The sequence below is a fragment of the Eumetopias jubatus genome, unplaced genomic scaffold (assembly GCF_037043125.1).
Source record: "Eumetopias jubatus isolate StellerSeaLion01/CBP00866 unplaced genomic scaffold, mEumJub1_p1.0 scaffold_10, whole genome shotgun sequence".
NCBI lineage: Eukaryota > Metazoa > Chordata > Mammalia > Carnivora > Otariidae > Eumetopias > Eumetopias jubatus.
Genome location: NW_028274816.1, coordinates 9,843,783 through 9,856,138, shown reverse-complemented (window position 1 = coordinate 9,856,138; position 12,356 = coordinate 9,843,783). Strand labels below are relative to the sequence as shown.

Genomic DNA, 12,356 nt, shown 5'->3' with positions numbered 1-12,356 from the left:
GACTGTTGGACATAATACTCATTACGTTGTTTGGATCTAATTATTCATTAAACAGAACTTTTGGCCTCAGGTGCTGTGAAAAATTAGACAGTAGGGGCTCTGTGACCTGAGGAAGTTTGGAAAACTGATCTAAGTAAAACTTCACTCCCATTTCCAACAAGAAAACACTATCTTTTCAATGACTATTTAGTAATTAATCCTTTCCTTTTTGTTTTAAAACTGGAGTCCAAAGTGGTTAATTTATTCACCACATTTTACATTGTTGATGGGAATTAAGAAAATAAAAAAAGAAATGAGGGCCTCTTGGCAAACATAAGTAACAGAAGACGCAATACTTTGCTTTATCTGTCTTTTTAAACCATTGTTAGCCTTACAAAAGACGTTTAAATAGACTAAAATCTACTCTGAATCATCTGGTATTTGGGTAATCAAGTGATGGGCTACTCTATTCAGTGGAATGACAACAGATCTGTTAGGACCTAAAACTAAAACAAGCAAACAAACTCATGTGGAATTTACATCCTTTTATTAGCCACTTATATTTTTACTATGAAACAGAAGTAGGAAGGCATTGGGTTTAGTAGTCAGAAATCATATTCAATGAAGAATGGAGATGGTGGCTAATAACAGCATTATCGACAGGGGTTGCTGGCAGGATGAGCTATTTCTCTGGGCCTCGAAGACAATGAAATTCAGCCCAGAACAGGGCCTTGGCTGAGCATCAGCACGTCTGAGTAGTTGTTCTTTTTCTTTTCTTTCTTTCTTTTTTTTTTTTGAAGGCTTTGGGTGATTTTTTTTTTTTCCCTACTAAAACTCTTTAAAATGTCCTTTGAGCAGAGGCCTCATTCTTCAAAAGATTATTCATGTAAATAAGCCCTCTAACACAGTTCCTATCTGATGGACTAAATACACAGGTTAGTTCTGTTCACAAGCTACCACGTATCTTCTACCTTCCCTGATCATCAGTCTAATACTGAATAACCACTGGCCATTCCTCAAAACTCAGGGTGTAACTTTATTCTTTTTAGATCTCATTTTAATAGGAGGATTAACAAACAGAGAGATCTTTGAACATAGTTTATTTACAATTCTGAAAAATTACTGATGTGAATTAGATAGTACTGAAATAAACAAGTTAGAAATTTCTGAATTTTAGTGCTTTTTGCTTCTTCGACTCAAACCAGCAAAGACAGAAATTTTATACCTACCTTCTTTGGAAGGAAGACGACAAACCCTCCGACACATAGACATGAATGCATACAAATACTTCTCCAAGCTATCATCAGTTTTCTTATGCAGCCTAGCCATAGCTCTAAATTTTGTCCAATCAAATTGGCCTCTATCAGGGTCAAATACCACTCCAAATGTAGACACCACTCTATAAAAGTCAGCTTCTTCTCTTCTTGTCCATCTATTTAGAGTCAGATTAGAGAAAAAGTCACACTGGTCACTAAAATAAATATTTATTAATGCTGAATATAAGGACTATAATAAAATTTAAACCATTTCAAGTACCCAACACTTTAAAGGATTAAGTGCAGGATACTGCCTTGCAAATACATTTAAAAATGCTAGTTGAGGGGCGCCTGGGTGGCTCAGTCCAAGCGTACAACTCTTGGATTAGGCTCTGGTCCTGATCTCATGGCCCGTGGGATTGAGCCCCGTGTTGGGCTTTGGGCTCTGTGCTCAGCAGGAGTCTGCTTGGGTATTCTCTCCCTCTACCCCTTCCCCCACTCATGCACTCATACACACTCTGTCTCAAATAAATAAATGAGTCTTTAAAAAAATGTTAGCTGACTCATCTATCCAACCATGCTTCTTTTCCTTCAGACAATAATAGTTTATTGCACATCTGCTCTGTAAGAAAATACACAGGGGATACAGATTATGTAAGACACGATGACCCTACCTTTAGGGAAAAGACAAAAAATTTCAAACCTATTTCTGGTATAAGGTAGTATGTTACAGTTTTATGTGTTATAGAAACCAAGACTTTTAGGAGAGCACAGGAAACGGGAGGACCACTTCAGACCTGAGTGATCAAGAAAGCATCATAGAAGTAAGTGGTATTTAAGATGGAACAAGGTGGAGATCAGCCTAGGAATTCTAGAAAGAGGGCACAGTATAAGCAAAGTAGGAAGTAATCTACATTTTGGGGGTATGATGAGCACTCCACATTGACAAGGATATGGCTCATATTGGGGACAGAAGGACATAGGGTTGGGGTCAGATTATGAAACACTCCATATGTTTGGCCAAAAATAGTCTCTGTTCAGTTGAAAGCTCCTAAGGATATTTTAAGAAGGTAATATTATCCTCACACACTACAGATCTCCACAGTCTAATTTATGGACACTTTTTCCTGGTTAAGTTATGGAATTGTGTGAACGAGAAAGAATGTACAAGACCTTTGAAAAACATCAACAGGCCATTTTCATCATAGTGCTACCTTAAGAAGATTAATGTAATACTGATATAGAAATAGCCTGGGAAACCAATAAAATCATATGAACCTTGCATCTGGGGGAAGAAAGTAGGAATAGAATACAAAGGATGGATTAAAAGATTGCACAGGACACACAGAAATGTGACAGTGTCTACCCTCAAAGAATTGACAACTTAGAAAGACAAGACATAGAAAGGCAAAGATCAATGTTCTTAATGACATATTAGTGTGACAATGCATAGTTTATTTGGATAAGCGCTGAGTGCAGGCAACAATAAAGTGAGCTGGACCGGTTGAGAAAAAAATTATTAGAAGAGCTAGGACAGGCGTTGAGCTCTGAAGGAGGGGCTAGGTTTGGACTGAAGAGTGGGAAGAAGGGTGTCCCAGGTGATTGGAACAATATAAGCTAGGTATTGAGTCAAGCATACATCGGACATTATGGCTGAGGGAAGAGTACTGGACAGAATTAGAAATCCATGCTGAAACTGAAGAGACTCTTGAACCGAGACTTAAGAACAAACTTTATACCTGTAGTAAATAAGGAGTCATGGACTATCATGATAAAGCTAGACTTTTAGGAAGATTAATCCAGATCTGACCAAGGGAAAATGCATACGGGAGGTTAAAGATGGCCAAGAGTTCCCGTCTTCCCACGGAGAGGTGCAATCTATTTCCCTCTCCCTTTAATCATGGCTGGCCCTATGACTTTTTTTGACCCACAGAAGAATGTGGGAGAAGTGACACTTTGTAACCCCGAGGCTGGGCCTTAAGAAATCGCAGCTTCTTCTGCCTTTGCCACTGGGAATGCTTCCTCATTCCAGTTCCCAGAGCCAACTGCCAGCCATGTGGGTGAGGCCACTTTCTCCCTCCGGCCATCTCAGCACTCCTGCCAACACCATGGGGAGCAGAAAAACCACCTGGTCAACCCATAGAATCGTGAGAAATAAAAAACTGATGTTTAAGTCACCACATTTTGGGGTGGCGGTTATTATGCTATTATAGATAACTGAAACAGTATATTTGCTGAGGTAGTAGTATTTGAAGAAGATTATGTCTAGGACATCTAAACTTAAGATGTTTAAGTTTAAGTTTAAGTCAGACTAACTAAATTCTGGTTACAATGACTGTGCTGCAAATAATACAAAAGAACAATGATATATTTTCCAGAGAACATCCAAGGACCCCGGCTTAACATGGAGGCCAGGTTATTGCAGAATATTGCTATTCTTTTCAACATACTCTATCCTTTTTAAGAAGTTAAGGCTTTTGGAAGGAGAGAAGCATGCCTGTCTTCTTAACAAGTTCTCTTGCAAAAAGGTCTACCATTTTGTCCCCCTTTGATATCAGTAGTTCCAAGGGTTCATTCTCTGTATAAAGCATAAATGGACTTGCCTTCCATACATTCTTATATTTCATAAATTTTGTAATGTAAAAATAAGGTAGAAGGGACTTTATTTCATGTACTTTAAATGTATGCTTTATTAATAATTAACCAATTAATAATTATTCAATTTATTAATAATTCTTGAGTTTGTTTTGCAACTTCATTTCTTTAGTAACTCACTGTTTATAAGCATGACAAAATGATTAAATATGAAGCATGGCTAGGAACTATAAAATGCAATAATCTTTGACCATATTTGTTGTATATGTGTGTATGAGTGTATATATATATATATATATATATATACGCATGTGCGTGCATGCATAAAACACTTTGCTTTGACCAACTTCTCTTCCTATATATGTTTTTCACAAAGTGAGATAATCACACTCTAACAGCCTTCTGAATAACTACATTTATACAATTATTACACTAATATTAAAAATTTAGTGCCATTGTCTTACCTCTGCTGTCTTTCTATCTTGGCTGCCATTTTAGGATTGAGAGTGGCTTCTTCGTAAAGAGGCTGCATTACACTGGCAGGCACTGAGAAAGTAGGCTGTATCTGCTGGATTTGTCTGTTTTTATTAGTACGCTGATATGCAGTGATGAGACGCCTCAAACGTGTAGTTAAAGCTGACTGAGTTGGCCAATAAATTTTATCACCTTCCATCAGTTGACCATCTATATTTAAAGAAATTCATGTCAATAATAAAAAAAAAGCCAACTGAAAACAGAAAACAACCCTGCCCCCCAAAACTAAACAGATACTGAAATGAAACTCATAAAAACAGCAAAATTTCCTTACTTTTTAAAATCTTTTTCTTTCAATCTGATTATGTGGAAAAAAAACCCACACAGGCCAAACCTCTCATTATAAAGAAGTTTTCTTTTTACTACAGCTCTAAAAACATTACAACAAACTTAAAGAACAGCTCAAAGTAAGTAGGTCACAGTGGAATAAAGAACCACAATAGTATCTACTGAGCATCCCTTACACAGAAAATACAACTCTTGCATTTCCAGGTCTAATACATTTTACCGGCTGGCTAATACTCAAATGCCTTAAGCTTAAATGAATTAAAAGTCAAACTGAAATCCCTGAGAAGTTGAATACTATGAACTCTTTTAATTAAAGCCTTCTTCTATATTAAATCTATCTCTATGTGAGAATCAAAACATTTTACAGGTCAGAAGTGAGGAACATATATTATAAAAAATTCCCTATGACAATGCTATCACTTTTAAGCTTTTATTCACCTAATAAAATGCAGGATCTAGCTCTCTATTTCCTGGGTTTAATCTTATAATTACATATAACATAATTAAGTGGTAATCATTCACACTAAGCAAATACTACTCCTTCCTTCCTAGTCAAACTGTGAAAGGATGAGGCCCTATTCCACTTGGATGCCAGCTGGGAGTGAGTGGTACTCTGGTGACAGCATGTTTCTATCTTGATAATCAGAAGGAAGAAGAAGACCCTGCAGAGAAAGGCTTTGCAAAAAAAGGGTGTGAGAAAGGATGGTTCCTAATACAGTTCCATATTAATATGGAACTAATAAGCTGTTGAATGGATTACTGAATCAGCACTTTAATGATAAAATCTCCTGCATAAGTTTAATAATCAAGCCATAAAATCATCAAAGCTTTGATTCCATAAAAGCTCAGTGAGTCACGGCATAAAGATTTGCAACTAAAAATACTGTTAAATTCCGTATCAACTAGTATGTCCCGTAATGATTACAATGGTCTTCAATAAAAATTTCATACACATCTAAAACGTCATAGAAGTGTAATAGTTTATTGATTTCATGGTATCATGAGAATGTGAATTTCCACTAAAACTAAGTAAAAAGAGAGAAATGCAATTTACCTCCATCTGCTATAACAAGATCTCCTGGTGAAGAAACATCATCCTTTTAAAAGAAAACGGAAATTTGTCATAGGTTGATTGGCTCAAGACACATTAAAGATGAAAAGGGAATCAAACTTTTTTTTTTAAGATTTTATTTATTTGACAGAGAGAGAGACAGTGAGAGAGGGAACACAAGCAGGGGGAGTGGGAGAGGGAGAAGCAGGCTTCCCACTGAGCAGGGAGCCCAATGTGGGGCTCGATCCCAAGACCCTGGTATCATGACCTGAGCTGAAGGCAGACATTTAATGACTGAGCCACTCAGGTGCCCTGGGAATCAAACTTCTTAATAGTAATAGAGAACTTTTTGCAACAGAATTTTAAATTTTTAATGAGCAAAGCTAAAAATTTTAATATCTTGTTCTCAATTCCCACCCTTTTACACTTCTCTATTGCCTTGTACACTTTAGTCCAGTTATTTTCCACTAAAATTTTCCCCTTCCATAATCACGCTTAGGCCAAGTGCTTTTCCTCCACTCTTCCTCTAATTGCAAATATACCCTAGGTTTTATCGATAACAGGTTTGGTTTTTTTGTTGTTTGTGTTGTTGTTGTTCTGTATACCAACTCTCATAATTTATTGATTCTCATATTTGATTATTAGACAACCTGCAAATCTTTCCTCTTTCAACCCTGAACAGTTTGCTTGTACTGTATATCTAGTTTTTATCTGTCAACAGAGCATCTCCAATCAGGTATTCCAACATTACTGTAAATATATTCATAACTTCGGTGGTTTTATTCCAATGACTACTATTTTCTGTTGTTTTAGAAAAGCCTGAAGTTAGAATTATCATCATTTCTTTGTAAGTGGGTCTTTTACTCTGGTTGCTTTTAACATCTGCTCTTTGGAATATCTGCAATTTCGCCAGGATGTTTTGTTGGAGTGGATTTAATTGTGTTTACCCCGTCAAGATTCATTTTATTTCTTGAATCTCAAGATTCATGTCTTTCATTAAGTCTGAAAATGTCTCAGCTGATCTCTTAGAACAGGTCTTCTCCCTTAATCTCTCTGGTCACTCCCTCTGGAATACCTATTAAACATACGTCAGACACTATTATGCTATCCTCTTCATCTCTAAAGAGTTTTTCATATTGATTTACTGCCTCTCAGCCCTAAATTCATTGCCTCTCATACCTTTAATTGGCTCTAAGAAAATGGATCTGGGCTCTTTAAATATTTTTTGCCAGCCAGTATGAGGTTAAGCTTTCTCAGTTGTGGTAGCCAGAGAGACACTGTAGGAGGAGAAGGGTTTTACTTCTCTGGTTTGGGTGAACTCCTCCCAGGCTCAGCTCCTACAGCACAAGCAGCTTCCCTAGGGCCCACCTCTGCAGTTCAAGCAGCTTCTTTGCATGCCTACTGGCCAGCAGCTTTCCCTAGTAGCCTCGGCCTCAGGTGGTTTTGCAGTGGAGCACCTCCAGTGAGACACTTCCCCAAGAAAAGCTCCCTTGGCAACCCTGGAGGGTGGATTTCCAGCAAGTTGTGCCAGTGGGGCATCACAACAACTGTTCTGCCATCCAATGAGGTGTGGCCATGCTCTCTCAAAAAAAAATCAGCCTCTCAGCCCTGCCAGGGACGGGGCTCTTCCTTGGCTGCTCTATGTCAGCCCTAAGCATAGTAGCTAGTCCTCACGACTTCAGTCCCCCTATTATAGCCAATAATTCTTTACGTTAAACTTTCCCTATTCAACAGACTATGTGGTTTCTCTCTTCTGATTGGGCTAAACTGTGCCGTCATGCTACATTATGGATCCTTTCCTCAAATCTGTTTTCTAAATCATTTCTTCTCTCAAGATCTGTGTCTAATCTGCCTCTTCAGCACAATGTTAACCTATTTGTGGAGTTTTAATTTTCAGTGACTGTATTTTCCACTTCTAATGTTATACAAAATTGTTTTTACATACATCCCTCGTCTTTTAAAATCATAGATCTTTCTTTTGCTCTTGGATCTTTCTTTAATGTATTTAACCATTTAAAAAATTACTTATTTTCTATTTTATTTTTTTTTTTTAAGATTTTTATTTATTTATTTAACAGAGATAGAGAGAGAGCATAAGTAGGCAGAGCGGCAGACAGTGGGAGAGGGAGAAGCGGGCTCTCCGCCGAGCAGGGAGCCCAATGTGGGGCTTGATCTCAGGACCCTGGGATCATGACCTGAGCCGAAGGCAGCCGCTTAACTGACTGAGCCACCCAGGCGCCCCTTATTTTCTATTTTAATAGATCTCCATCAGAAGTTCTTAGAGGTCTAATCTTGTTATTTGTTGTATTTGCTAACATTCACTCATGGTGAATTATTCCTCATATATTTTATTTTATTTTTAATTTTTTATTGTTATGTTAATCACCACACATTACATCATTAGTTTTTGATCCTCATATATTTTAAATTTTTGGATTTTGACCTCATTTCATGGAGGGCTTTTAACTTCAGGACTCAAGTACAGTCTACATTGAAGCTGTTTCTTCCACAGTTCTTTTTTTGTTTCTACTAGGTACCTCAGGGTTATTGCCAGCCGCGGGACCCTTTCTATGTTACATTTTTAGTTCGAGAGTTCCTGGACCATGCAGATGATGTAAAAGAATCAAACTGTAAGCTCAAGAGAAAGCATGCCTATGGCTATGAATTCTCAGGGGAAATAATTTTTTCCCTACCCAGTATCAGATAAATTCCCTTGCTGTTGCCCTGTGCTGTTTGTCAGGGAGTACTGCTCTCTGAGGGTTCTCATTCTATGCAGGATCTCCATTCTCACCCCACAACTGGCCTGAATACTCTCTAGTCCTCATAATGGCATCAATATCCAAGCCCTGTGGCCACCAAGACCAGCACACCTTACCTGGCAGTTACAGCACTGTCTAGTCCTCTCCCGTGCCCTCATCCCTTTTCACATCCTTTCCCCACCCCATGGAGTATTTTCACCCAACTCTGCTTCTTCCTTTCGACCTTCTATAAACAGAACACTTAGAACTAACTATGCTTTAGCAGTTCGGAATTCCTCTAGGTTCTACCCTCTATTTTCAACCCTTTATGTAGGTCTAGTTTCTATCTGTTGCTGTGTACTTTCAGTGTGTACTTTTCATTCTGCTTTGGGGTTTTGTCCCTGAGACCGTGTTTCCTAGTTCCTAGCAGTGCAGCATGTGGGCAAGCTCCATTTCATTCACATGTCCACCCCGGCCTCCAGCATGTCTAGAAGGGAGGTCAGGCATATTCTGAAGGACTCTTTGTGACGACTGTCGACCTAAGTGGATCACTAACTTCGCTCATCTGAAGAACAGAATTATGTGTAAGGAAAACATATGAAGGAAAAACACACAAAAGAAAATGCAAACAAAAGAAACCATGGAAAAACCAGGAATGAGGATTTTAAAACAGGATCCAAAGCATACCTCTATATCATCTTTAAAGATAGCTGGGGCAGGTTTGTATTCTGGATCTTCCACATCCCTGTTAAAATACCAACAGATGCTACCATTATTGTACTGGACTTAAAATTTCTCCTGAAAGGACAAATGGAGTCTTGTTGGAAGGACTTTTTAACATGTTTCAGACTGAAATCTCTATTCGTTAGCCTGATGATCCCAAGTCACAGCGTGAAGCCGGTTACTTGGCAAGTCAGAAGAAAGCTACTCTAATTGACTCTTACTACCAAGTTCGCTTTTAAATGTGGTAATATTAACCTTAATACAGTCCCCTACTTTTCTCTTTTGGTAAGAAAATAAAGATAGTAAAGATCTTGTAAGAGTTACAATGAACAAACATCCTATTTCTCTTAAGTTGTAATATTCTTTGTCTTCTTCCCTCTATGCCCTTAGAATTGTATGGCTTTAATGGCCATGACCATTAAGAATGGAAAAATGAAGGACTCACCACAAGGATGGGTATGGGGCAGGTGGAGTCTCTTCCTTGAGCACACCACTGGATAAACACTAACTTATTAGAGTTTCGTTAACTCTTAGATTGTAAACTCCAATTCTCTTACTACTACATTATTTAAAGATAAACATCACTGGCAGAACATGCTGCTGTTGATAGAGATATATGGAGAAATCAAGCCTCTGAAGTGCACATACCCATCCATATAATCATTTGCCCTCTGTTCTGCAGCGACTGCTTTCTCATCAGGTTTTCCCACTCTTTCCAAGAAGCATAATGCTGGGTCTGCTCGGATAGTGTTATATTTTTCATAACCTGGAGGGATCACCAATTATGAAAGAAAAAGGATAAAAAGAAAAAAGATGTGTGAATATAAGCATTCCTCATATTTAGAGCAAATGATGTTCCTGGACTAAAGGGACCATATATTAAAATAATACAGGGTAAGGTAAGTTTTCTAGAAATTGTCACAAATATTACATGGTCCGGCATAGGTATATTTAAGTTTAGATTAAATTTATCAGTTAAAATGAAAAATAGGGGCAGGTCATGTATGCCACCCCTTTCATGAAAAAGTGTAAGGGACTGACAGACATAATTTGGTAGTTTGTGCTTTACATGGTATCTATTAATAACATCAGTGTTACTGGAATGAAGCTATAGGTGGAAATCATTAAACTGAGAACTAGCTGAATTACAGTATACACAGAAGATGACTCTATCTACCTTCCTTCTCACTTACCATGTTTAAAAACTCCAATAAGAAGTGACTTATCAGCATCAAAATCCCACCATTCAGCAGGAACTTCTGAGTGGTCTGGTTCTGGGACCCAAACATCAATGTCACTTAAAAAAAAATCACGATATGGCACTATGAATTATTACAAACAAGTCAAAGAGGAGGCAAACTTTACCTAGCTTGTAAAAAGCATTATGGTTTTAAAGAAAAAGACATTATGATTTTATTACATTGATTTTTTTTTATTTTCCACAATTACCACCAGTTAAAATTATAAAATTGTACATGACCAACAAAGTCACTAAAAAATGAATTAATATCCTTAAGCTCAACAGAAGACATTTTTCAACAGGTTTACTTTACTCTTAAGGAATCATATTCTTTCCACTGATTTCCTTTAGATATATAAACACAGCATTTTATGGGAGAGTAGAATCTTATGTCAGCAAACAAACTGACAAAAATCAGCTGGTTCAAATATTTCATTTTGTATATGAGGAGACTGGGGCCCTAGAAGGGCAAATTAATTGCTTTAGGCTGCAAAACAAGGCATATCTTCTCTAGACTGCTACTGGTAAGAAAATGCCACTGACAAATTAAGCATTGCTTACAAGCAAAAGAAAATGGCAAGTTTTGATTCATAATTTGACTAAAACACTCAAAGTGCTATTTTTATGTTGTATATAAATATCATGCCTAAAAATGACAATATGATAAACTACTAAAACTATAAGAAATCCATGATGCTTTGGTAATTTGGCTGTTTTCATAAGTATGAAACAACTACTAAAGAGCACTTAAAATTCTGCAAACATAACTTCCTTTGCTATCATTTGAAATTATTATTTTCCCAGAAACCTTTTATAAGTAACACATACAACACCACTAAAAATGAAAATATGCCATGTATAGGACTGAAATGTTTACTTTTTCACAAAGTGATTCAAGCCATTGTCTCCCTTAGCCTAGCATATAGCTAACATCTGACAATAATTAGCAAATGAATACTATTAATTTTCATACACACACACACACACACACACACATATCATTCTTATATTTTATTCAACAAAGAAGGTACAGGGGTGCCTGGGTGGCTCAGTCAGTTAAGCATTTGACTCTTAATTTTTGGCTCAGATCATGATCTCAGGGCCGTGGGATTAAATTCCATGTGGGGCTCCGCACTCAATGGGGAGTCTACTTTTCTCCTCCCTCTGCCCCTTCCCCCATCAAATAAATAATACATCTTTTTTTTTTTTTAAAGATTTTATCTATTTATTTGAGAGCGAAAGAGAGAACAAGCAGGGGGAGGGGCAGAGGGAGAGAGACAAGCCGACTCCCTGCTGAGCAGGGAGCCCAAGGAGGGGCTGGTTCCCAGGACCCTGAGATCATGACCCAGGCCAATGGCAGATGCTTAACCGAGCTACCTAGTCGCCCTACTAAATAGATCTTAAAAAAAAAAGGGTAGAGATTGTATAGGATAAATTACCTTGGGAAATCAAATTTTCTAGTTGAGAATTTCTCTATTTGATATTCGTGAATTATTAATTTTCAAAGAATGAGAGATAATAAAACATAACAAAAATTAAGTAGGATTTCATCTCCTTGTCTTAGCACCAAAACTTCATAAGTTAATAAACAAAGGCCTATTGTCTTGAAAAAATGGGAAGTTTCCAACTTACAATTAAGTTGTGTAGCGAAAGTTCATTTGTAAGTTCACTGTCTTTGGGAACTCAAAATAACTTTTCATACAGAAATAAACTGATAAATGGTCTATATGTTCCTGAGCTAGTCCACAAGAACGCAATACTTAGCTACTAATATAGTAGAAATAAAGGACAATGGCAATGAAAACGAAAGACTTACAAGTCTTGTAAGTAAATAAAACACGAAATATAGATAGGAAATTACTTTTTATTTTTCATGTTTTGCCAGTAGAAAAAAGTTTTTAACCCAAGGAATATGGAGAAAAGGATGGAGACGTTTCTCTAGATTCTTAAAG

The 12,356-nt window shown here is 37.3% G+C and overlaps 1 protein-coding gene across 6 annotated transcripts in view; it reads right to left on the bottom strand.

The window, feature by feature from the left end:
• CHD9 (chromodomain helicase DNA binding protein 9) overlaps window positions 1-12,356 on the bottom strand; it is a 168,312-nt gene that overhangs the window by 24,240 nt on the left and 131,716 nt on the right. For all 6 annotated transcript variants that reach the window (XM_028093242.2, XM_028093256.2, XM_028093250.2 and 3 more), the window contains 6 exons: window positions 10,358-10,461; window positions 9,813-9,930; window positions 9,129-9,186; window positions 5,707-5,749; window positions 4,295-4,514; window positions 1,209-1,411 (listed from right to left, as the gene is read on the bottom strand). In XM_028093242.2, the coding sequence (XP_027949043.1) occupies window positions 1,209-1,411; window positions 4,295-4,514; window positions 5,707-5,749; window positions 9,129-9,186; window positions 9,813-9,930; window positions 10,358-10,461 (746 nt within the window). The remainder of the gene's footprint in view (window positions 1-1,208; window positions 1,412-4,294; window positions 4,515-5,706; window positions 5,750-9,128; window positions 9,187-9,812; window positions 9,931-10,357; window positions 10,462-12,356) is intronic.